This window comes from Arachis stenosperma, chromosome 1, assembly GCF_014773155.1.
Source record: "Arachis stenosperma cultivar V10309 chromosome 1, arast.V10309.gnm1.PFL2, whole genome shotgun sequence".
Taxonomy (NCBI): Eukaryota; Viridiplantae; Streptophyta; class Magnoliopsida; order Fabales; family Fabaceae; genus Arachis; species Arachis stenosperma.
The window spans coordinates 117,111,810-117,135,931 of record NC_080377.1 but is presented as its reverse complement, the minus strand read 5'-3'; the positions used below and the strand labels follow the sequence as shown (position 1 = coordinate 117,135,931).

Sequence of the window (24,122 nt, the reverse complement as noted above, 5' to 3'; positions counted from 1 at the left end):
GCGAGGTGTAGTTTGTCAACAAGGGAAAGAGCACCAGTGACGTCCTTCTCCTTTGTGTTGTACCACGGGTTCTTTTCTTGTCGGAGCTAATGTGAAAAGTTTACAAAACGAACTCCGACGCTCAAGTCAGTTTTCGATCTTAAAATTATGAAACTTAAACTCAAAAGCTTTGTTTAGTGGTATGTTTGTTGTAGCAAATTTTGCGATGAAATCGGCTAGCACTTGGGATTTAAGGGAACCCCAAACTTGGTAGCTTATAGCGTATTCGGATAACTCCACGGACCACTTTGTCAACCTTCCTGCCAAATCTGGTCTGGCGAGTATTTGCCTTAACGGTTGATTGGTTCGTACTATTATCTCATAGCTTTGAAAATAGCGTCGGAGGCGTCTTGCCGTGATCAAAAGAGCATAAGCTAATTTTTCAATGGTTGGGTATCGCGTTTCTGTGTTTTGTAGTATTTTACTAATGAAATATACTGGATGCTACTCCCGGTCTATTCCTATTATAAGTACATATGAAGTTGAATTAGTAAAAATTGAAAGGTATAGATACAATGGTTTACCATGTATTGGTTTTTTCAATATTGGTGGGGATGCCAAGATCTTCTTAAACTCGGTGAATGCTGTCTCACATTCATCTGACCATGTGAAGTTATTAGACTTTCCAAAGTGTTAAAGAAATGGCATGATTTTGTTGTTAATGTTGGTAAGAATCTTGATAAGGCCGCCAATTTTTTGGTTAACTGTTGGACTTCCTTGATCGTTGTTGGTGACTTCATTTATATGACTGTATTAGGTTAACATGAATCCAATGAACTTACCTCCATATACTCCTAAGGCACACTTTTTGGGGTTTAGGCACATATTATATTTATTAGTAACTAATTTTTAATTTACATATGATAACTTGAAAGAAAAATATTAGAAATTAATACTTTTTAACAAGATTATTTGACAATTTATTTTTATACTATTAAGATTTAAGTTTTAGAGTTTAATATTTGGAGTTTACTTTTTAGCATTCATAGTTAATCAAATATTATTTAAAAATAATAAATATTCTTAGTGGTGAACATTTCTCTAATTTGCAAAAAATGAATGAGAAATAATAATTTTAATGACTAAATGGAAGATGAAGAAGATAAGTATTTGGGCTGAAATTACAAACATACATTCCAAACCCTCCTTGAAAAGAAACGTATCAACAGATTCGAATCTTGATTCTTTCTTAGCATATGGTTGCTTCAACCATCTTCCTCTTTCAACCCTTTTACCATCTCTTCGTCATTGCGGATCATAAGCTCCCAATTCGGAGCCTTTCTCTTGCTCTTTTTCTCTCTGACAGTGATCCGTGCATTTGCCTTCTAATCGCTGGCCAATGTTCATCAACGCTTGCTGTTTTTATTCCAGGTTTTGTTTTGCTGAAATCCAAATTGTTTCTTTTTGTTTCTAGATTGAATTTTATTACTTGTTTTTCTTGAATCTGTTGAAATCTTCTATTAGGGTTTACCTTATTATAATACTCTGTTTTGCAGTAAGAGACAATATCTTCTTTTTGTTCTCGAATCTTTATACGAAATCTAGCTATCTCATAAGGTTGAATAGCAATGTATGCGGATAGAGAATATCCAAACAAGTATGATGATGAACATTAATAAAAAATCCGTCACTTTCAACAATTTTAGCTGTGCCTCATATTCAATTTGGTTTTCTCATCAGCAATTTGTTTTGGTTTTATGTTGCATATGCTTCTTTTTTTTTTAGAAAAAAAAACAACGGCCATGAATGAATTGAAAAAACAGAAGAAAAAATTGGTTCAAGAACAAGATCATTGAGTTTCTCTCTCTATCCTTTAAAAGCAATTTTTACGTTACTCCGTTTCATAGATGAAAAAATAGTTCAGACCAGAATCTTGTTCTCATGCAATCAACATTAGAACAACTCCTAGAACACAGGCTTAACTTGATCTATTCAATGTCTGGATTATGTTATTATGGTTAATATTTCCCCTTAGTTTTTAAAATAAATTTCTAGAAACTATCAATTTTTGTAATTGTATTTATTAACTTGATATTTAGGTTTTTTTTTTTTGCTGCATTTTCGATTTCATTGAAGTATGATCTAGCTTTCTATTCAATGTATTTCACATTAAATTGTGAAAATTTTAATGTCAGTTGAATTTCCATGTTATGCCATCTATACTTTTTTAAAAATTCTTTCTCAGATATTTTTCATGTTGTCATTCAATTTTATTGGCTATTCATTTATATCTAGGCCACATTTCATAGCTTTCTATAATCTCTAAAATATGTTGTATAATAATTTTATAAAGTGGTTTCTTGGGCTTTAGTTTGAGAAATAGAGCATTATTATAGAAAGGATACGGTAATAAGTTGCATTCCTTGTGATATTTAACCCTGTTGATAGCTTTATGTTTGTTTGGATTTCAGAAGTAACTAGTTAAAGATTGGTTGTCCTTTGTAGTCATATTTGCTACTGTTAAAAATCAGTCATTAGCAAGAGATGAAGCTTTTGGTAATAGTTTGTAATGTTCATTAATTCGTTAGTTTTTTTTTGGGTATACTTAGTTACTTGGTTTGTTGCTTAAAAGTCTCAGTTTTAACCTCTAACAAGTTTAATCACCCGTGCCATGCACGTGATAAGATTGAAATTATAATTTTAAGTTGTTATGTTAAATTTCATATTAATTATAATAATTTAATTAATAAAAAATAACTTGTATGCGTTGTTTTTCTTTTCTTAATATAGTATTAATTGTATTAACTATAAAATAGTTATTTAATCTATTTTTTTCAATAAATCAGGCATATATACTCAATATGACCATAAATAATCTAGTAATACTTAAATCTACTAACAAAATTTTATATGTTGGTTTACTGTGAAGTAAGAAAATATCAAAATCAGCTCAAAATGAAGAACAAATTAATAAAGAATCCTAATGCAGAAAGTTTTATAATAAACAATAAATAATTTAAACATACTGAATAACAATTCAATGCTATCTTTTGATACCTGCAAAATATATACATGAAACAACACCGTATCAATATTTATATATAAAATTATATGATTAACGTAATTATAAAATTGTTTGTCAAGAGAATAAAATTATACGAATTTTAATGATAATTTTAATATTTTCAAACTATTAATGTATAATAAGAATTCATCTATTAGTTCCTAGAATTTCTAAATTTTTTTAAGTGATAGTAATAAATTTTAATAAATAAATAGATTTAGTAAGACATTTTGTTATTACCTTTTTATTATAGGCTCTCAAAAACTTCTCTATATACCACATTCATCGTGCAGTTATCTTCCAAGTGTCCATGATCTTGCAACAGCACTCGCAGACCATCTTTACTCGTTACCCTTGATAACGCAACATACAATTGACCATGGGTGAAAACTGGCCTTGGAAGGTAAATTCCAACTTTCAATAGAGTTTGTCTCTATGACTTATTTATTGTCATTGCAAATGACATGATAATTGGGAATTGTCTTCTTTGAAACCTGACCGGCAATGTTTCATTATTTGGAATTAGATTCAGTCTTGGGATAAGAACAATACTTCCAGCTTTGTTACCAGTTAAAGTCTTGCATTCTATCACATGATTTTCCATTCTTCTAACTTGCATCCTCGTTCCATTGCACAAAGCATTAGTTTGGTCTATATTCCGCAGCAACATAACAGGAGCGCCAATCTTCAGAACCAACTTGTGTGGTGGTAGACCTGAACAATTTATTCCATTTAGAATCTCTGGCGAGAAAGCATCTAACTCAAATTCCATATTTCCCTCTTCAGCACACACAGAGTCTGAACTTAAGTAGACTCTTTCTTGTCCAGGTAGTCCTGCAGTCATCTTGTTGTTGACATCAGTGACACAAAAATCTAAAGTTGGTGCAAGAATTGCTCTATCCTTGAAATAATTTTCAATGGATAAATTGGATAACATATTTGGATACACGAAATCAATGAGGTCATCCAAAGTTGTCTCAGAGTTCTTAATCAAAATGTCAGATGGTATATGAACGATCGATTCACCATCTGTTGTATCACCAGCCAAACCATCACTAATTTTGAGTAGCCATTCTGCAAAATTTCTGAGTTCTTGTATGTTGTTGTTTTCACCTAGTGACAATCTCATGTTTTTTGTAAGCTTCAAAACCTTATAGTTATGCCACAAATATGAAGAATTAATAGAAGACTGAATTATATCTTGCCTTGAGCCTCTGGGAATCACAGGTAAAATTTGTCTAAAATCTCCTCCGAGAACAACAACTTTATCTCCAAATGGCAAATGAGCATTATACGAATCTGAGCACCTTAAGATGTCTCTGAGGCATTTATCTAAAACTTCGTAACAATACTTACTTATCATTGGAGCTTTATCCCATGTGATTAATTTGGCCTTAGCTTGGATATTAACCTTGCAAGAGGACTTCCCTGTTTAATGCTACACAAAGAATCCTCATTTATGGCAAAAGGAATTTTAAACCTTGAATTTGCAGTTCTTCCATTAGGCAACAAAAGTGCAGCAATCTCACTCGAAGCAACATTTAAAACTATACCTCCTTTAGACCTAATTGAGCATAATATAGTTGACCATAAAAATGTTTTTTCACAACCACCTTGACCGTATAAGAAGAAAAGTCCACCCATATTACCGCTAACAGCACCAATTATTTGATTGTATGCAAATTTCTGCTCATTAGTTAGCCTTTTTAAATACCCACTTAGTTCATTCGCAAGAGCATTAACGTCAAAATAATTGAAACAATTGACTATTACGACTTATACATACATATATATATATATATATATATATATATATATATATATATATATATATATATATACTAATTACAAACGATATGAATTTTTAATGGAAATACTTGATACTAATAGAAAAACATTATATAAATAGAAATTATTTAATTTCAATTTCAATTTCATATAACAAAACAGTGGTTTTCAAAAATTATGAAATCTTTTTTTGACATATGTATTATGCCATACGTATAAATTATACGGATTATTATATAAATTCATATATATGCATAACAAAATAGTTTAATATTATATATTTTTTACATTAATTATATGTCAATATTTTAAAAAAAGAGATAAAAAAAAGAGATATATAAATATGTATAATATTATTCCTATATATGAAGCAGTTTTATATTGCTTTAATTATAGAGACTTACTATAATTATATAAAATTTAATTTGAGAAAATAATTTCCCTTGCCATAAATAATATACAAAAACTGTTAGTATATTATCTTCTTTATGGTTAATTGAATTTATCAATGATTTTCCCGTGTAAATCGTTATTACCCAGTTTTTAATAATTACTTAATATACAAAATTTAAAATTGGAAATTGTTATTACTAATTCAATTAACTGGTTAATTGAGTAATAATTGTCAAATTATTAAGGTGCAAAATCATTGATTTACTCAATTGATTTTCATATATTATTTATATTTCAAGTAATAATTTGAAATTATATTATTTACACAGTTAATAATACTATTATTAAAAATTATATTTTGCATTGATTTTTAAATCAATTATTAAATAATTATTTTTGTTAAGATAATTGTTTATAAATTATTTCAAATTATATTTTGTTAAGATATAATTATTTAGAATATTACTCATGACACGGGTATAATTTCATTTTATACCAATTAATCAATTATAATTATATGACACGGGTGTAATTTAAATTTTATCTACGGATTATTTCCCGTAATAATATACAACATATTATTTACCGTGATAATTTAATTTGATTGATTTCTAATTATTTACGTACATAAATGATTAAAATATATAACATAAATATCGTAATTATTATAATTCTATGATATAATTATAATTAACATATTTTATCATAATTAAATATTAATTTGATATAATTATAATGAAAATGCTTTCCCAAAATAATATAATCTACTATTATTCATCCACTAATTATTTGGAAATAAACCTTAATATGGTTTTTTACATCTCCACTATGAGAAATAACTACTTAGATATACCAAATAATATGTAACATATTACTACTTGTATAAGTTAAGGCACAAAGACAGGATTTAATTAAGGTGATTAAAATTTTCTCCAAACAGAATATGACCTCAATCGAATAAAAAAAGGTACTTGATTTTGCATTAATTAGCTAGTCAAAGAAATAACATACTCATTCATTATTCATGTTTCATTATATTTTTTAAATAATATATAGAAAACATATATCTTGTGTATAAAAATGTGACTATTAGTAATTTTATTAATAAACCTTTTTTTAAACTATTACTAATTTCAATTTTAATAGAAAATATGAGAAAATAATTTCGCTTGCCATAAATAATATACTAAAACTGTTAGTATATTATCTTCTATATGGTTAATTGAATTTATCAATGATTTTCCCGTGTAAATCGTTATTACCCAATTTTTAATAACTACTTAATATACAAAATTTGAAATTGAAAATTGTTATCACTAATTCAATTAACTGGTTAATTGAGTAATAATTGTCAAATTATTAAGGTACAAAATGATTGATTTACTCAATAGATTTCCATATATTATTTATATATCAAGTAATAATTTAAAATTATATTATTTACCCAGTTAATAATACTATTATTAATAATTATTTTTTACATTGATTGTTAAATCAATTATTAAATAATTATTTTTGTTAAGATAATTATTTATTAATCATTTCAAATTATATTTTGTTAAGATATAATTATTTAGATTATTACTCATGGCACAGGTATAATTTCATTTTATACTAATTAATCAATTATAATTATATGACACGAGTTTAATTTCAATTTTATCCACCGATTATTGGCAAATAAATTTTATTCCAATTATAAATAAAATCTGTTTTTATTGGAAAATAAATTGTCTTTAGGTCAACGATTTAATATATGTGTAGGTTCATTTTTTGTCAAATATAATAAAAATACAAATAAAGAAATAAAGGATAAAAATAAACTTAATAATATCTGACACTACTTTATTTTATTAAATTATTTAAAAATAGCACTTATACAAAAAATAATCGTAATATATAAATTGAGGCAATAATTTAAAATTCTATAATTATAATTTAATCAAATACTAATAGTAAAACCAAATTATCTAAATAATATTAAACCTATTCTAGTCCTTAGTCATGTATAGTATAGTGATGAGCGGATAATTTATACGCTTTTTGGCATTGTTTTTAGGTAGTTTTTAGTAAGTTCAAGCTACTTTTAGGGATGTTTTCATTAGTTTTTATGTTAAATTCATATTTCTGGACTTCACTATGAGTTTGTGTGTTTTTCTATGATTTCAGGTAATTTCTGGCTGAAATTGAGGGCCTTGAGCAAAACTCTGAGAAGGAGGCTGACAAAGGACTGCTGATGCTGTTGGATTCTGACCTCCCTGCACTCGAAATTGATTTTCTGGAGCTACAGAACTCCAAATGGCGCGCTCTTAACGGCGTTGGAAAGTAGACATCCAGAGCTTTTCAGCAATATATAATAGTCCATACTTTATTCGGGAATTAATGACGTAAATTGGCGCTCAACGCCAGTTCCATGTTGCTGTCTGGAGTCAAACGCCAGAAACACGTCACGACCCGGAGTTGAACGCCCAAAACACGTTACAACTTGGCGTTCAACTCCAAAAGAAGCCTCAGCTCGTGGATAGATCAAGCTCAGCCCAAACATACACCAAGTGGGCCCCGGAAGTGGATTTATGCATCAATTACTTATTCTTGTAAACCCTAGTAGCTAGTCTAGTATAAATAGGATAGTCTACTATTGTATTAGACATCTTTGGTCTCAATTTTAATTAATCATTCATCTTAGGAGGCTATTGATCACGTTTTAGGGGGCTGGCCATTCGGCCATGCCTGAACCTTTCACTTATGTATTTTCAACGGTGGAGTTTCTACACACCATAGATTAAGGGTGTGGAGCTCTGCTGTACCTCAAGTTTTAATGCAATTACTACTATTTCCTATTCAATTCCATTTATTCCTGTTCTAAGATATTCGTTGCACTTCAACTTGATGAATGTGATGATCCGTGACACTCATCATCATTCTCACCTATGAACGCGCATGATTGACAACCACTTCCGTTCTACGTTAGGCCGGGTGCGTATCTCTTAGATTCCTTAAACAGAATCTTCGTGGTATAAGCTAGATTGATGGCGGCATTCATGAGAATCCGGAAAGTCTAAACCTTGTCTGTGGTATTCCGAGTAGGATTCTGGGATTGAATGACTGTGACGAGCTTCAAACTCCTGAAGGCTGGGCGTTAGTGACAGACGCAAAAGAATCAAGGGATTCTACTCCAACCTGATTGAGAACCGACAGATGATTAGCCGTGCTGTGACAGAGCATTTGGACCATTTTCACTGAGAGGATGGGATGTAGCCATTGACAATGGTGATGCCCTACATACAGCTTGCCATAGAAGGGAGTGATAAAATAGAATAAAAGCAGTAGGAAAGCAGAGATTCAACAGGGACAAGCACCTCCATGCACCTATCTGAAATTCCCACCATTAATTTACATAAGTATTTCTATCCTGTTTTATTTATCTTTTAATTATCTAATCTCCCATAACCACATGGATAAGCCTGACTGAGATTTACAAGATGACCATGGCTTGCTTCATACCAACAATCTCTGTGGGATCGACCCTTACTCACGTAAGGTATTACTTGGACGACCCAATACACTTGCTGGTTAGTTGAGCGAGGTTGTGAGGTTATATTTAGACCATAGTATTGAGCACCAAGTTTTTGGGGCCATTACTGGGGAATTAATTTCAAACAACAATTCAAGCATGAATCACAATTTTGCCCACCAAGTTTTTGGCGCCGTTGCCGGGGATTGTTCGAGTATGGACAACTGACGGTTCATCTTGTTGCTCAGATTAGGTAATTTTCTTTTCAAAAAGTTTTCAAAAAAAAATTTCAAAATTTTTCTTTATTTTCATTTTTTTAAAGAACATTTTCGAAAAAAATAATAAAAATACAAAAAAATTAGAAAATCATAAAAATAAAAAATATTTTGTGTTTCTTGTTTGAGTCTTGTGTCAAGTCATAAGTTTGGTGTCAATTACATGTTCATCTTTTTCTTGCATAAAATTTTCGAAAAATTAATGCATTCATTGTGTTCTTCATGATCTTCAAGTTGTTCTTGATGAATCCTCTTGTTTGATCTTCATATTTTCTTGTTTTGTGTTGTATGGTGTTTTTCATATGCATTCTTGTATTCATAGAGTCTAAACATGAAAAATTTCTAAGTTTGGTGTCTTGCATGTTTTCTTTACATTGAAAATTTTTCAAAAATATGTTCTTGATGTTCATCAAGATCTTCAAAGTGTTCTTGGTGTTCATCTTGACATTCATAGTGTTCTTGCATGCATCATGTGTTTTGATCCAAAATTTTCATGCATTGAGTATTTTCAGTGTTTTTCTCTCTCATCATAAAAAAATTCAAAAAAAAATCAAAAATAAAAAATATCTTATCTTTTTAAATCTTATCTTTTTAAAATCTTTTTCAAAAATCATATCTTTTCCATTTTTTTTCATATTCGAAATTTTCAAAAATCTTTTTCAAAATATTTTCAAAATCTTTTTCTTATCTTTACATTATATTTTCAAAAATTGCATCAAAAATTAATGTTTTGATTCAAAAATTTCAAGTTTGTTACTTTCTTGTTAAGAAAGATTCAAATTTTAAGTTCTAGAATCATATCTTGTGATTTCTTGTGAGTCAAGTCATTAATTGTGATTTTAAAATTAAAATCTTTTTCAAAACAAATTTCAATCATATCTTTTTAAAACCATATCTTTTAAAATCATATCTTTTCAAAAATATCTTTTCAAATCTTATCTTTCCAAAATCATATCTTTTTTAATCTTTAATTTCAAAAATCTTTTCTAACTTCTTATCTTTTCAAAATTAATTTTCAAATCTTTTTCAACTAATTAATTGATTTATTTGTTTGTTTTATCTTTTATCTTTTTCAAAACCACCTAACTACTTTTCCCTCTTCAATTTTCGAAAATATCTCACCTCTTTTTCAAAATTCTTTTTAATTAACTAATTATTTCAAATTTTAATTTTAATTTTATTTCTTCCTTTAATTTTCGAAATTACTAACCCATTTTTCAAAATTTTTTTCGAATTTCTCTCCCCCTCATCTCTTTCTATTTATTTTATTTATTTACTAACACTTCTCTTCATCCTAAAATTCGAACCCCCCTCTCTCTGAGTTCGAATTTTCTTCTTCTCCTTCTTATTCTTCTTCTTTTTTACTCACATAAAGGAACCTCTATATCTGGACAAAGAGGATCCCTATTATTATTTTCTGTTACCTTCTTTTTCATATGAGCAGGAGCAAGGACAAAAACATTCTTATTGAAGCAGATCCTGAACCTGAAAGGATTCTGAAGAGGAAATCAAGAGAAACTTAAAATCAACAATTCAGAGAAACCTAAAAAAAAAAGAAGAAAAAAAAGAGAAAAGGGAAGACAATAAGCTTCCACCTCCGAGTCATGGGAGATGGAAAGACTCATCTAAAAGGGTTTATAGCTCAGTGGTAGAATATTTGACTGCAAATCAAGAGATCCCTGAGATACCTAAGGGGATAAATTATCCTCCACACAACTATTGGGAGCAAATAAAAATAAGAGCACTAAAATCACTAGGGATCAAGCAACAGAGGCAAGGAAGAGACATAAAGGAGCCCAAAAAGCATCAATGGTCCTTCAAGAAGGCACCACCCTCACTAAGGTGGACTCATTCCTTGTTCTTAAATTTTTTTCTGCTTTTCGTTTTTTTATATGTTATATGTTTATCTAGGTTTATGTCTTTATTACATGATCATTAGTATTTAGTAACTATGTCTTAAGGCTATGAATAATTCCATGAATCCTTCACCTCTCTTAAATGAAAACTATTTTTAATTCAAAAGAACAAGAAGTACATGAATTTTGAATTTATCCTTGAATTTAGTTTAATTATATTGATGTGGTGACAATACTTTTTGCTTTCTGAATGAATGCTTGAACAGTGCATATTTTTGATCTTGTTGTTTATGAATGTTAAAATTGTTGGATCTTGAAAGAATGATGAATAAGAGAAATGTTATTGATAATCTGAAAAATCATGAAATTGATTCTTGAAGCAAGAAAAAGCAGTGAAAAATAAGAAGCTTGCGAAAAAAAAAAGAGGAGAAAGTGGCGAAAAAAAATTAGAAAGAAAAAGAAAAAGCAAGCAGAAAAAGCCAATAGCCCTTAAAACCAAAAGGCAAGGGTAAAAAGGATCAAAGGCTTTAAACATCAACGGATAGGAGTGCCCAAGGAAATAAAATCCAGGCCTAAGCGGCTAAATTAAGCTGTCCCTAACCATGTGCTTGTGTCATGAAGGTCCAAGTGAAAAGCTTGAGACTGAGTGGTTAAAGTCGTGATCCAAAGCAAAAAGAGTGTGCTTAAGAGCTCTGGACACCTCTAACTGGGGACTCTAGTAAAGCTGAGTCACAATCTGAAAAGGTTCACCCAGTCATGTGTCTGTGGCACTTATGTATCCGGTGGTAATACTGGAAAACAAAGTGCTTAGGGCCACGGCCAAGACTCATAAAAGTAGCTGTGTTCAAGAATCAACATACTTAACTAGGAGAATCAATAACACTATCTGAAACTCTGAGTTCCTAGAGAAGCTAATCATTCTGAACTTCAAAGGAAAAAGGAGATGCCAAAACTGTTCAGAAGCAAAAAGCTACAAGTCCCGCTCATCTAATTAGAATTAATATTCATTGATATTTTGGAATTTACAGTATATTCTCTTCTTTTTATCCTAATTGATTTTCAGTTGCTTGGGGACAAGCAACAATTTAAGTTTGGTGTTGTGATGAGCGGATAATTTATACGCTTTTTGGCATTATTTTTAGGTAGTTTTTAGTAAGTTCAAGCTACTTTTAGGGATGTTTTCGTTAGTTTTTATGTTAAATTCACATTTCTGAACTTCACTATGAGTTTGTGTGTTTTTCTGTGATTTCAGGTAATTTCTGGCTGAAATTGAGGGACTTGAGCAAAACTCTGAGAAGGAGGTTGACAAAGGACTGCTGATGTTGTTGGATTCTGACCTCCCTGCACTCGAAATTGATTTTATGGAGCTACAGAACTCCAAATGGCGCGCTCTTAACGGCGTTGGAAAGTAGACATCCAGAGCTTTCCAGCAATATATAATAGTCCATACTTTATTCTGGAATTGACGACGTAAATTGGCGCTCAACGCCAGTTCTATGTTGCTGTCTGGAGTCAAACGCCAGAAACACGTCACGACCCGGAGTTGAACGCCCAAAACACGTTACAACTTGGCGTTCAACTCCAAAAGAAGCCTCAGCTTGTGGATAGATCAAGCTCAGCCCAAACATACACCAAGTGGGGCCCGGAAGTGGATTTATGCATCAATTACTTATTCTTGTAAACCCTAGTAGCTAGTCTAGTATAAATAGGATAGTCTACTATTGTATTAGACATCTTTGGTCTCAGTTTTAATTAATCATTCATCTTAGGAGGCTATTGATCACGTTTTAGGGGGCTGGCCATTCGGCCATGCCTGAACCTTTCACTTATGTATTTTCAACGGTGGAGTTTCTACACACCATAGATTAAGGGTGTGGAGCTCTGCTGTACCTCAAGTTTTAATACAATTACTACTATTTCCTATTCAATTCCATTTATTCCTGTTCTAAGATATTCGTTGCACTTCAACTTGATGAATGTGATGATTCGTGACACTCATCATCATTCTCACCTATGAACGCGCATGATTGACAACCACTTTCGTTCTACGTTAGGCCGGGCGCGTATCTCTTAGATTCCTTAAACAAAATCTTCGTGGTATAAGCTAGATTGATGGCGGCATTCATGAGAATCCGGAAAGTCTAAACCTTGTCTGTGGTATTCCGAGTAGGATTCTGGGATTGAATGACTGTGACGAGCTTCAAACTCCTGAAGGCTGGGCGTTAGTGACAGACGCAAAAGAATCAAGGGATTCTACTCCAACCTGATTGAGAACCGACAGATGATTAGCCGTGCTGTGACAGAGCATTTGGACCATTTTCACTGAGAGGATGGGATGTAGCCATTAACAACGGTGATGCCCTACATACAGCTTGCCATAGAAGGGAGTGATAAAATAGAATAAAAGCAGTAGAAAAGCAGAGATTCAACAGGGACAAGCACCTCCATGCACCTATCTGAAATTCCCACCATTAATTTACATAAGTATTTCTATCCTGTTTTATTTATCTTTTAATTATCTAATCTCCCATAACCACATGGATAAGCCTGACTGAGATTTACAAGATGACCATGGCTTGCTTCATACCAACAATCTCTGTGGGATCGACCCTTACTCACGTAAGGTATTACTTGGACGACCCAGTACACTTGCTGGTTAGTTGAGCGAGGTTGTGAGGTTATATTTAGACCATAGTATTGAGCACCAAGTTTTTGGGGCCATTACTGGGGAATTAATTTCAAACAACAATTCAAGCATGAATCACAATTTCACCCACCATATAGAATCATTCTTGTAACGACAACCAACTGAAATAACATCGTAAGTTTCAATATTTAGAATTTGTGCAAAATTAGACCATTCTCTTGTTAGATAAGCTTCATCATCCGCTATCCATGCAATGCGGCAAGGTATAGAATTGTCACACCGAGAAACCAAACTAACTCTTATTCCCCTCAATGGCATTGCATGCATGCAAAAGAAAGCTGGTAATTTCTAGAAAAAATAAAATATGTTAAAAAATTATTCTAATAATGAACATCTTAAACTAAGAAAATTTAAATATATTACCAATCGTTGAAATTGCATATCTGAATTTGTCACGAATTTAGCAAAACTGAACTAAAACTAAGGGAATTCAATTTCATTATGTGCTCCACTTCGAAGATTTTCGGGCAGACGTAAAAAGCATGGAGGGGATAGAACTTGAACTTGCCCTAAAAAGTTTCGTGGATGCAATTCCTCAATAAAAAATCGAGCTCCTCCTAAGAAATCTAACTTTAACCACATTCTATTGGGTTGGTCATAATAGGTGAGTAGATTCAACCATCTTTCGGTAAATTAGAGACTATTGCCTCTTCTTTGAACACTTACATCCATGTAGTTGGAACCCGAATCAGTGAAGAGAACTCGATGAGGTATTTCATGGATATGATACCATTATGTGTTAATAGGAGGTTTGTAACAACCCAAGAATATTGGCCCAACGAAAAAGAATGAATTTTTAGATTTCGCCTTTTCAATGGGCAGGTAACCAAATATATTATGCAATATTATATTATGCATGTTAACCCATTAAAGAGATGGGTTAAATCTTTAACTTCGAATGCCTTGTTTTTAGTTTGTATTCAGTTACTGGTCTTTTCTACTTTCCTCCTCTTGATACTTTCTTTTGCGTGTTAGATAAATTTAATTAGCTAACTCTGAGTTCCTGATCTTTTTAATCTGAAATGTGTGTAGACTACAACAACTCTAATAGACTTGTGGGACTCTTATAAAAGATTAATTTTGATTAGTTATCAATGTAAATTCAAAATAAATAAATACAATATTTACTAATCATACATATATTTCTCTTTCAGTGTTTCTTTCAAAACTTCAATATTTTTTTCTGGACATTCAATAACACTTAATATGTTTTTCTTAGTTAATTACCTGTTTTTGTGATGTTGATTATAATGCCATTTCATTTAGCTGATTATTGTTCTATGGGCTTGCTCAATAGATAATAATGGTATATTTAAATGTATACATATCCCTCTTTGCTAAATAATTATGTAATATTATGAGATGCATTTTTATTATGCTTTGTTAGACATGAATTAACTTTAGGAATAAAATCGAATATAGGGTGAGAGAGCTCTTCCCCCAAGATTTGTTTCAACTCATAGAGAAGAATTAGGGACAATGTTCTATGTCATTGATGATCTCGATAATTGATTGGTGCTGAAGCTGAAAAGAAACAATGATCAGCTGCTTATAATTGACACCTCATTTGAACAGATTAGATCTTTCTATTTTGTCAATAGAGGGGGCATGTGTGCAATTTATATATGTTAGTTTCGGAATCTTTTTTATTTCACTGTGAAATCACATGAACCAGCCCATTCGGATTCACCTTGATCCTGACTCATATGTGGCTGACCTAATAGACTCAGCGATACTTGATAACATATACAGAGTGTTCCACATAAAGTATAACAGGAATGGTGAGTCCTCATCACCTGATGTGATGGTTCTCTATGGGTCTGAACTATCTGATGATGAGTTCTCATCAGACGGTGATGAAAATGATGATGAAAATGAGACACTAGAAGGGGATGATCCTCATAATCCCATAGATTTGTGTGGTGCAAGCAATTCATCAATGGAGGTCAGCGAACAAAGTAATGAAACAAGCGAATTGTCTAACCACGGGTAATGCTAAATGTAATTTTTTTCCTTATGTTTTGCATTTTAATATCGTGGTACAGATCGATATCTTTTAATGTAGTGACTAACAAGTTTAAAATATCCTGAATCAGATACACTCTAGATGCTTATTATGAGAAGACCATCACAAATTCGGATTAGACTGGCAAGTTGATCTCAAAAGAGTGATTTCTTTTTTTTTGCAAACTTATTAAATATTCGTTCTGTATCTATTATTCATTATATATGAAAGTACTCTCTTTACCCTAATTATGAATCATTCATTGCAGTATCTGTCTTGGAAATTTGCTGCATGAGGAAGTATAGGGAGCCAATGGAGTATCTGTACAATGTGTACAATGGGGTTTAGGGATGTTCGATTCAATAGGATATCAGATGTTTATTATCCTTGGTACCCGGATGGATATTCTGAATAGTATGGGTGCATTGTGTTTGAGAAATTAGTAATATTTTATCCTGAATGTTCATTTTTAACTCATATTGTCCATTGGCTCCCTGATGAGCGGATAATTTATACACTTTTTGGCATTGTTTTTAGTATGTTTTTGGTATGATCTAGTTAGTTTTTAGTATATTTTTATTAGTTTTTAGTTAAAAATCACTTTTCTGGACTTTACTATGAGTTTGTGTGTTTTTCTGTGATTTCAGGTATTTTCTGGCTGAAATTGAGGGACCTGAGCAAAAATCTGATTCAGAGACTAAAGAGGACTGCAGATGCTGTTGGATTCTGACCTCCCTGCACTCGAAGTGAATTTTCTAGAGCTACAGAAGCCCAATTGGCGCGCTCTCAACGGCGTTGGAAAGTAGACATCCTGGGCTTTCCAGCAATATATGATAGTCCATACTTTGCCCAAGATTTGATGGCCCAAACTGGCGTTCAAAGTCACCCTCAGGAATCCCAGCGTTAAACGCTGGAACTGGCACCCAAATGGGAGTTAAACGCCCAAACTGGCATAAAAGCTGGCGTTTAACTCCAAGAAGAGTCTCTGCACGAAAATGCTTCATTGATCAGCCCAAGCACACACCAAGTGGGCCCGGAAGTGGATTTTTATGTCATTTACTCATCTCTGTACACCCTAGGCTACTAGTTTTCTATAAGTAGGACCTTTTGCTATTGTATTAGAAAGAGCTTTTGATCATGTTTTTATGATTGAACTCACTTTGGGAGGCTGGCCATTCGGCCATGCCTAGACCTTGTTCTTATGTATTTTCAACGGTGGAGTTTCTACACACCATAGATTAAGGTGTGGAGCTCTGCTGTACCTCGAGTATTAATGCAATTACTATTGTTCATCTATTCAATTCCGCTTGTTCTTTGTCCAAGATATTCATTTGCACCCAAGAACATGATGAATGTGATGATTATGTGACGCTCATCATCATTCTCACTTATGAACAAAGTGACTGACAACCACTCTTGTTCTACAAGCAAACGAGGCTCTAATGTTTATCTCTTGGATTCTTTAACCGGAATCTTCGTGGTATAGGCGAGAACAGATGGCGGCATTCAAGAGAATCCGGAAGGTCTAAACCTTGTCTGTGGTATTCTGAGTAGGATTCAATGATTGAATGACTGTGACGTGCTTCAAACTCCTAGCAGGCGGGGCGTTAGTGACAGACGCAAAAGAATCGTTGGATTCTATTCCGGCCTGACCGAGAACCGACAGCTGATTACCCCATGCTGTGACAGAGCATAGGCAAACATTTTCACTGAGAGGATGGGAGGTAGCCATTGACAACGGTGAAACCCTACACAAGCTTGCCATGGAAAGGAATAAGAAGGATTGGATGAAGACAGTAGGAAAGCAGAGAGACGGAAGGGAAGGCATCTTCATGCGCTTATCTGAAGTTCCTACCAATGAATTACATAAGTATCTCTATCTTTATCTTTATGTTTTATGCGTTCATCACCATTATACATTTGAGTTTGCCTGACTAAGATTTACAAGATGACCATAGCTTGCTTCATACTAACAATCTCCGTGGGATCGATCCTTACTCGCGTAAGGTTTATTACTTGGACGACCCAGTGCACTTGCTGGTTAGTTGTGCGAAGTTGTGTTTATGCCATGGTATTGAACACCAAGTTTTTGGGGTTCATTACCGGGGATTATGAGAGTTGTGAAAAGTATTGTTCACAATTTCGCGCACCAAGTTTTTGGCGCCTTTGCCGGGGATTGTTTCATGTATGGACAACTGACGGTTCATCTTGTTGCTTAGATTAGGTATTTTTCTTCAGAGTTCTTAAGAATGAATTCTAGTGTTTCAAGGTGATGTTCTTATCATCACCAAAGCTGATTGATTATCATCAATTTAGCTCTTGAATGCAATGTCCTGCTGAAGCTTGGCTGGCCATGTCTAATTCCTTTAGACTGAAGCTTTAGACTAACATTGCATGATTCCTGGAATTCTCATTAAGAATTTTGATATCTTTATTTTCTATTCCACTTAATTTTCGAAAAGCACAAAAAAAATTACAAAATCATAAAAACCAAAAATATTTTATGTTTCTTGTTTGAGTCTAGTGTCTCATCTTAAGTTTGGTGTCAATTGCATGCATTCATGTGTCTTAAGGATCTTCAAGTAATTCTTGATTATTTCTTACTCTGATCTTTGAATTCTCTTGACTTGAGTGTTTTGTTGTTCTCCATATGCATTCTCATTTTGTCAGTGTCAGTAGTATACAAACTGCTAAGTTTGGTGTCTTGCATGCATTGTTATTTGATTTTAGTTGCATTTTGATTATAAAAAAATCCAAAAATATTTTTAATTTGTGTCTTCTCAAGTCAATAATACAGAGAATTGAAGATTCAGAACATACAGCAGAGGAATTGCACAGAAAAAGCTGGGCGTTCAAAACGCCCAGTGAAGAAGGACAGACTGGCGTTTAAAATTTTTCAAATCAATTTTTCAATCAAATTTTTTTTTTAAAATCAATTTCTTTCTTTTTTTAAAAAATACTTACTATCAATTAATGATTTGATTTAACATTTCAAGTATGTTACCTTTTCTGTTGAGAAGGGTTAATGTTTGAATCATATCTTTTCTTGTTAGTCAAGCTTTTAATTTTCAAAATCAAATCTTTTTAAAATTGTTTTCAAATCATATCTTCTCAATCACATATTTTTTTTAATCAATCATATCTTCTTAACCTCATCTTTTTCAAAATAGTTTTCAATCAAATCTTTTTGACTTCTAATTTCAAAGTCTTTTTCAAAAATCACTTGATTTCTTTCCCACTCTTGGTTTTCGAAAATCAAATTAAAGTTTTTCAAAATGTTTTTAAAATCTTTTTAATTAATTTTCGAAAATTACCTTCCCTCCTCTCACATCCTTCTATTTATGGACTAACACTATTCCTTAATGCAAAAATTCGAACTCCATCTCCTTTGATAAGTTCGAATTTTCCACTTCTGTCTTCTACTCTTCTTTTCCTCTGACACTTCAAAGAATCTCTATACTGTGACATAGAGGATTCCACATTTTCTTGTTCCCTTCTCTTTCTTATGAGCAGGAGCAAAGACAAAAGCACTCTTGTTGAGGCTGATCCCGAACTTGAAAGGACCTTGAAGAGAAAGCTAAGAGAAGCCAAAGCACAACTCTCTTTAAAGGACCTGACCGAATCCTTCAAAGAAGAAGAACACATGGCAGCCGAAAAGTCACCGGCGTAATGTTTATCTCTTGGATTCTTTAACCGGAATCTTCGTGGTATAGGCAAGAACTGATGGCGGCATTCAAGAGAATCCGGAAGGTCTAAACTTGTCTGTGGTATTCTGAGTAGGATTCAATGATTGAATGACTGTGACGTGCTTCAAACTCCTAGCAGGCTAGGGCGTTAGTGACAGACGCAAAAGAATCAATGGATTCTATTCCGGCCTGAACGAGAACCGACAGATGATTAGCCTATGCTGTGACAGAGCATCAGGGACGTATTTTCACTGAGAGGATGGGAGGTAGCTGCTGACAACAGTGAAACCCTACACGAGCTTGCCATGGAAAGGAGTAAGAAGGATTGGATGAAGGCAGTAGGAAAGCAGAGAGACGGAAGGGAAGGCATCTTCATACGCTTGTCTGAAGCTCTTACACCAATGATATACATAAGTATCTCTATCTTTATCTTATTGCTTTATTCGTTTATCACTATACCCATTTGAGTCTGCCAGACTGAGATCTACAAGATGACCATAGCTTGCTTCATACCACCAATCTCCGTGGGATCGACCCTTACTCGCGTAAGGTTTATTACTTGGACGACCCAGTGCACTTGCTGGTTAGTTGTGCGAAGTTGTGTTTATGCCATGGTATTGAGCACCAAGTCTTTGGAGCCATTACTAGGGATTGTTTATGTTTTGAAAAGTATTGATCACAATTTCGCGCACCAAGTTTTTGGCGCCGTTGCCGGGGATTGTTTGTGTATGGACAACTGACGGTTCATCTTGTTGCTTAGATTAGGTATTTTTCTTCAGAGTTCTTAAGAATGAATTCTAGTGTTTCAAGGTGATGTTCTTATCATCACCAAAGCTGATTGATTCTCATCAATTTAGCTCTTGAATGCAATGTCCTGCTGAAGCTTGGCCGGCCATGTCTAATTCCTTTAGACTAAAGCTTTAGACTAACATTGCATGATTCCTGGAATTCTCATTAAGAATTTTGATACCTTTATTTTCTTCTTCCACTTAATTTTCGAAAAATCCAAAAAAAAATTTACAAAATCATAAAATCCAAAAATATGTCTTGTTTGAGTCTAGTGTCTCATTTTAAGTTTGGTGTCAATTGCATGTTTCTGTTTTTCTTGCATTTTTCGAATTTATGCATGTGTCTTCACTAATCTTCAAGTTGTTCTTGATGATTTCCTTGTTTTGATCTTTGAATTCTATTGACTTGAGTGTTTTGTTGTTTCTCATATGCATTCTCATCTTGTTAGTGTCAGTAGTATACAAACTGCTAAGTTTGGTGTCTTGCATGCATTGTTATTTAGTTGCATTTTGATTGTTCCTCATTATTAAAAATCCAAAAATATTTTTAATTTGTGTCTTTTCAAGTCAATAATACAGAGAATTGAAGATTCAGAACATACTGCAGAGGAATCACACAGAAAAAGCTGAGCATTCGAAAATGCCCAGTGAAGAAGACAGACTGGCGTTTAAACGCCAGCCAGGGTGCCTGGCTGGGCGTTTAACGCCCAAAAGGGTAGTAGTTTGGGCGTTAAACGCCAGAATGTGCACCATTCTGGGCGTTTAACGCCAGGATGGCACAAGGGGGAGAATTTTGTTTTCAAATCAATTTTTTTCAAGTTTTTCAAAATCAAATCTTTTTCAAATCATATCTTTTCAATCAAATGTTTTCAAAATCAATTTCTTTCCTTTTTCAAAGATACTTACTAACAATTAATGATTTGATTGAACATTTTTTGCCTTTTCTGTTGAGGAAGGTTTTATGTTTGAATCATATCTTTTCTTGTTAGGCAAGTCATAAATTTTTAAAATCATATCTTTTCAAATTGTTTTCAAATCATATCTTTTCAAATTGTTTTCAAATCATATTTTCTCAATCACATTTTTTTAAACCAATCATATCTTCTTAACCACATCTTTTTCGAAATAGTTTTCAATCAAATCTTTTTGATTTCTAATTTCAAAATCTTTTTCAAAAATCATTTTACTTCTCTCCCACTTTCATTTTCGAAAATTAAGTAATGTTTTTCAAAAATGTTTTCAAAATCTTCTACTTAATTTTCGAAAATTACTTCCCTTCTCCTCACATCCTTCTATTTATGGACTAACACTATTCCTTAATGCAAAAATTCGAACTTCATCTCCTTTGATAAGTTCGAATTTTCCACTTCTGTCTTCTACTCTTCTTTTCCTCTGACACTTCAAAGAATCTCTATACTGTGACATAGAGGATTCCACATTTTCTTATTCCCTTCTCTTTCTTATGAGCAGGAGCAAAGACAAAAGCATTCTTGTTGAGCCTGATCCTGAACCTGAAAGGACCTTGAAGAGAAAGCTAAGAGAAGCTAAAGCACAACTCTCTTTAAAAGGACTTGACCGAATTCTTCAAAGAAGAAGAACACATGGCAGCCGAAAACAACAACAATGCAAATAATGCAAGGAAGGTGCTGGGTGACTTAACTGCACCTACTCCCAATTTCTATGGGAGAAGCATCTCTATCCCTGCCATTGGAGCAAACAACTTTGAGCTTAAGCCTCAATTAATTTCTCTAATGCAACAGAATTGCAAGTTCCATGGACTTCCATTGGAAGATCCTCATCAGTTCTTAGCTGAATTCTTGCAAATCTGTGACACTGTCAAGACTAATGGGGTAGACCCTGAAGTCTATAGACTTATGCTATTCCCTTTTGCTGTAAGAGACAGAGCTAGAACATGGTTGGATTCACAACCTAAAGAAAGCCTGGACTCATGGGAAAAGCTAGTCAATGCCTTCTTGGCAAAGTTCTTTCCACCTCAAAAAAAATTGAGTAAGCTTAGAGTGGAAGTCCAAACCTTCAGACAGAAGGATGGAGAATCCCTCTATGAAGCTTGGGAAAGATACAAACAATTAATCAGAAAGTGTCCTTCTGACATGCTTTCTGAATGGAGCATCATAGGTATTTTCCATGATGGTCTCTCTGAACTATCCAAGATGTCTTTGGATAGCTCTGCTGGAGGATCTCTTCATTTGAAGAAGACGCCTACAGAAGCTCAAGAGCTGATTGAAATGGTTGCAAATAACCAATTCATGTACACTTCTGAAAGGAATCCTGTGAACAATGGGACTAGTCAGAAGAAAGGAGTTCTTGAGATTGATACTCTAAATGCCATACTGGCTCAGAATAAGATATTGACTCAACAAGTCAATTTGATTTCTCAAAGTCTGTCTGGAATGCAAAATGCACCTGGCAGTACTAAGGATGCTTCATCTGAGGAAGAAGCTTATGATCCTGACAACCCTTCATGGAGGAATCATCCAAATCTTTCATGAAAGGATCAAAAGAGACCTCAACAAGGTTTCAATAACAATAATGGTGGAAGAAATAGGTTTAGCAATGGCAAGCCTTTTCCATCATCTTCTCAGCAACAGGCAGAGAGTTCTAAGCAGAATACCTCTGACTTAGCAACCATGGTCTCTGATCTAATCAAAACCACTCAAAGTTTCATGACTGAAACAAGGTCCTCCATTAGGAACTTGGAGGCACAAGTGGGACAGCTGAGCAAGAAAGTTACTGAACTCCCTCCAAGTACTCTTCCAAGCAATACAGAAGAAACTCCAAAAGGAGAGTGCAAGGCCATCAACATGGCCGAATTTGGAGAGGAAAGAGAAGAGGTGGACGCCACTGAGGAAGACCTCAATGGGCGTGCACCAATCTCCTCTGAGTTCCCCAATGAGGAACCATGGGAATCTGAGGCTCAAAATGAGACCATAGAGATTCCATTGGACTTACTTCTGCCTTTCATGAGCTCTGATGAGTATTCTTCCTCTGAAGAGGAGGAGTATGTCACTGAAGAGCAAGTTGCTAAATACCTTGGAGCAATCATGAAGCTAAATGACAAGTTATTTGGAAATGAGACTTGGGAAGATGAACCTCCCTTGCTCACCAAAGAACTGGATGACTTGTCTAGGCAGAAATTACCTCAAAAGAGACAAGATCCTGGGAAGTTTTCAATACCTTGTACCATAGGCACCATGACCTTCAAGAAGGCTCTGTGTGACTTAGGGTCAAGTGTGAACCTCATGCCTCTCTCTGTAATGGAGAAGCTAGGGATCTTTGAGGTACAAGCTGCAAGAATCTCACTAGAGATGGCAGATAATTCAAAGAAACAAGCTTATGGACTTGTAGAGGATGTTCTAGTAAAGGTTGAAGACCATTACATCCCTACTGATTTCATAGTCCTAGAGACTGGGAAGTGCATGGATGAAAATATCATCCTTGGCAGACCCTTCCTAGCCACAGCAAAGGCTGTGATTGATGTTGATGGAGGTGAACTGATCATTCAAGTGAATGAAGAATCCTTTGTGTTTAAGGCTCAAGGATACCCCTCTGTCACCATGGAGAGGAAGCATGCAGAGCTTCTCTCAAATCAGAGTCAAACAGAGCCCCCACAGTCAAACTCTAAGTTTGGTGTTGGGAGGCCACAACCAAACTCTAAGTTTGGTGTTGAACCCCCACATTCAAACTCTAAGTTTGGTGTTGGGAGGTTCCAACATTGCTCTGAGTATCTGTGAGGCTCCATGAGAGCCCTCTGTCAAGCTACTGACATTAAAGAAGCGCTTGTTGGGAGGCAACCCAATGATTATATTTTATATGTTTCTCTTTGTTATTTTATGTTTTTTGTAGGTTGATGATCATAAGAAGTCACAAAATCCATTGAAAAAGCAAAAACAGAATGAAAAACAGGAAGAAAAACAGCACACCCTGGAGGAAGAACTCACTGGCGTTTAAACGCCAGTGAGGCTAGCAGTTGGGCGTTTAACGCCCAGTCTGGCACCATTCTGGGCGTTTAACGCCAGAAAGGGGCACCAGACTGGCGTTAAACGCCA

The 24,122-nt window shown here is 33.7% G+C and overlaps 1 protein-coding gene and 1 non-coding gene across 2 annotated transcripts; both read right to left on the bottom strand.

Moving 5' to 3' along the window:
- Positions 1-3,290: 3,290 nt before the first annotated feature.
- LOC130984574 (uncharacterized) lies at positions 3,291-4,687 on the bottom strand. The gene is made up of 3 exons (XM_057907595.1): positions 4,455-4,687; positions 3,538-4,362; positions 3,291-3,438 (listed from the first exon to the last, which is right to left on the bottom strand). Exons 1-3 carry the CDS (start codon positions 4,685-4,687, stop codon positions 3,291-3,293), a joined length of 1,206 nt encoding a protein of 401 aa, XP_057763578.1.
- A 17,377-nt stretch (positions 4,688-22,064) lies between these two features.
- On the bottom strand, positions 22,065-22,172 carry LOC130948565 (small nucleolar RNA R71). The gene has a single exon (XR_009073098.1). It is a non-coding gene; the product is annotated as a small nucleolar RNA R71 (small nucleolar RNA).
- Between the last annotated feature and the right edge of the window lie 1,950 nt (positions 22,173-24,122).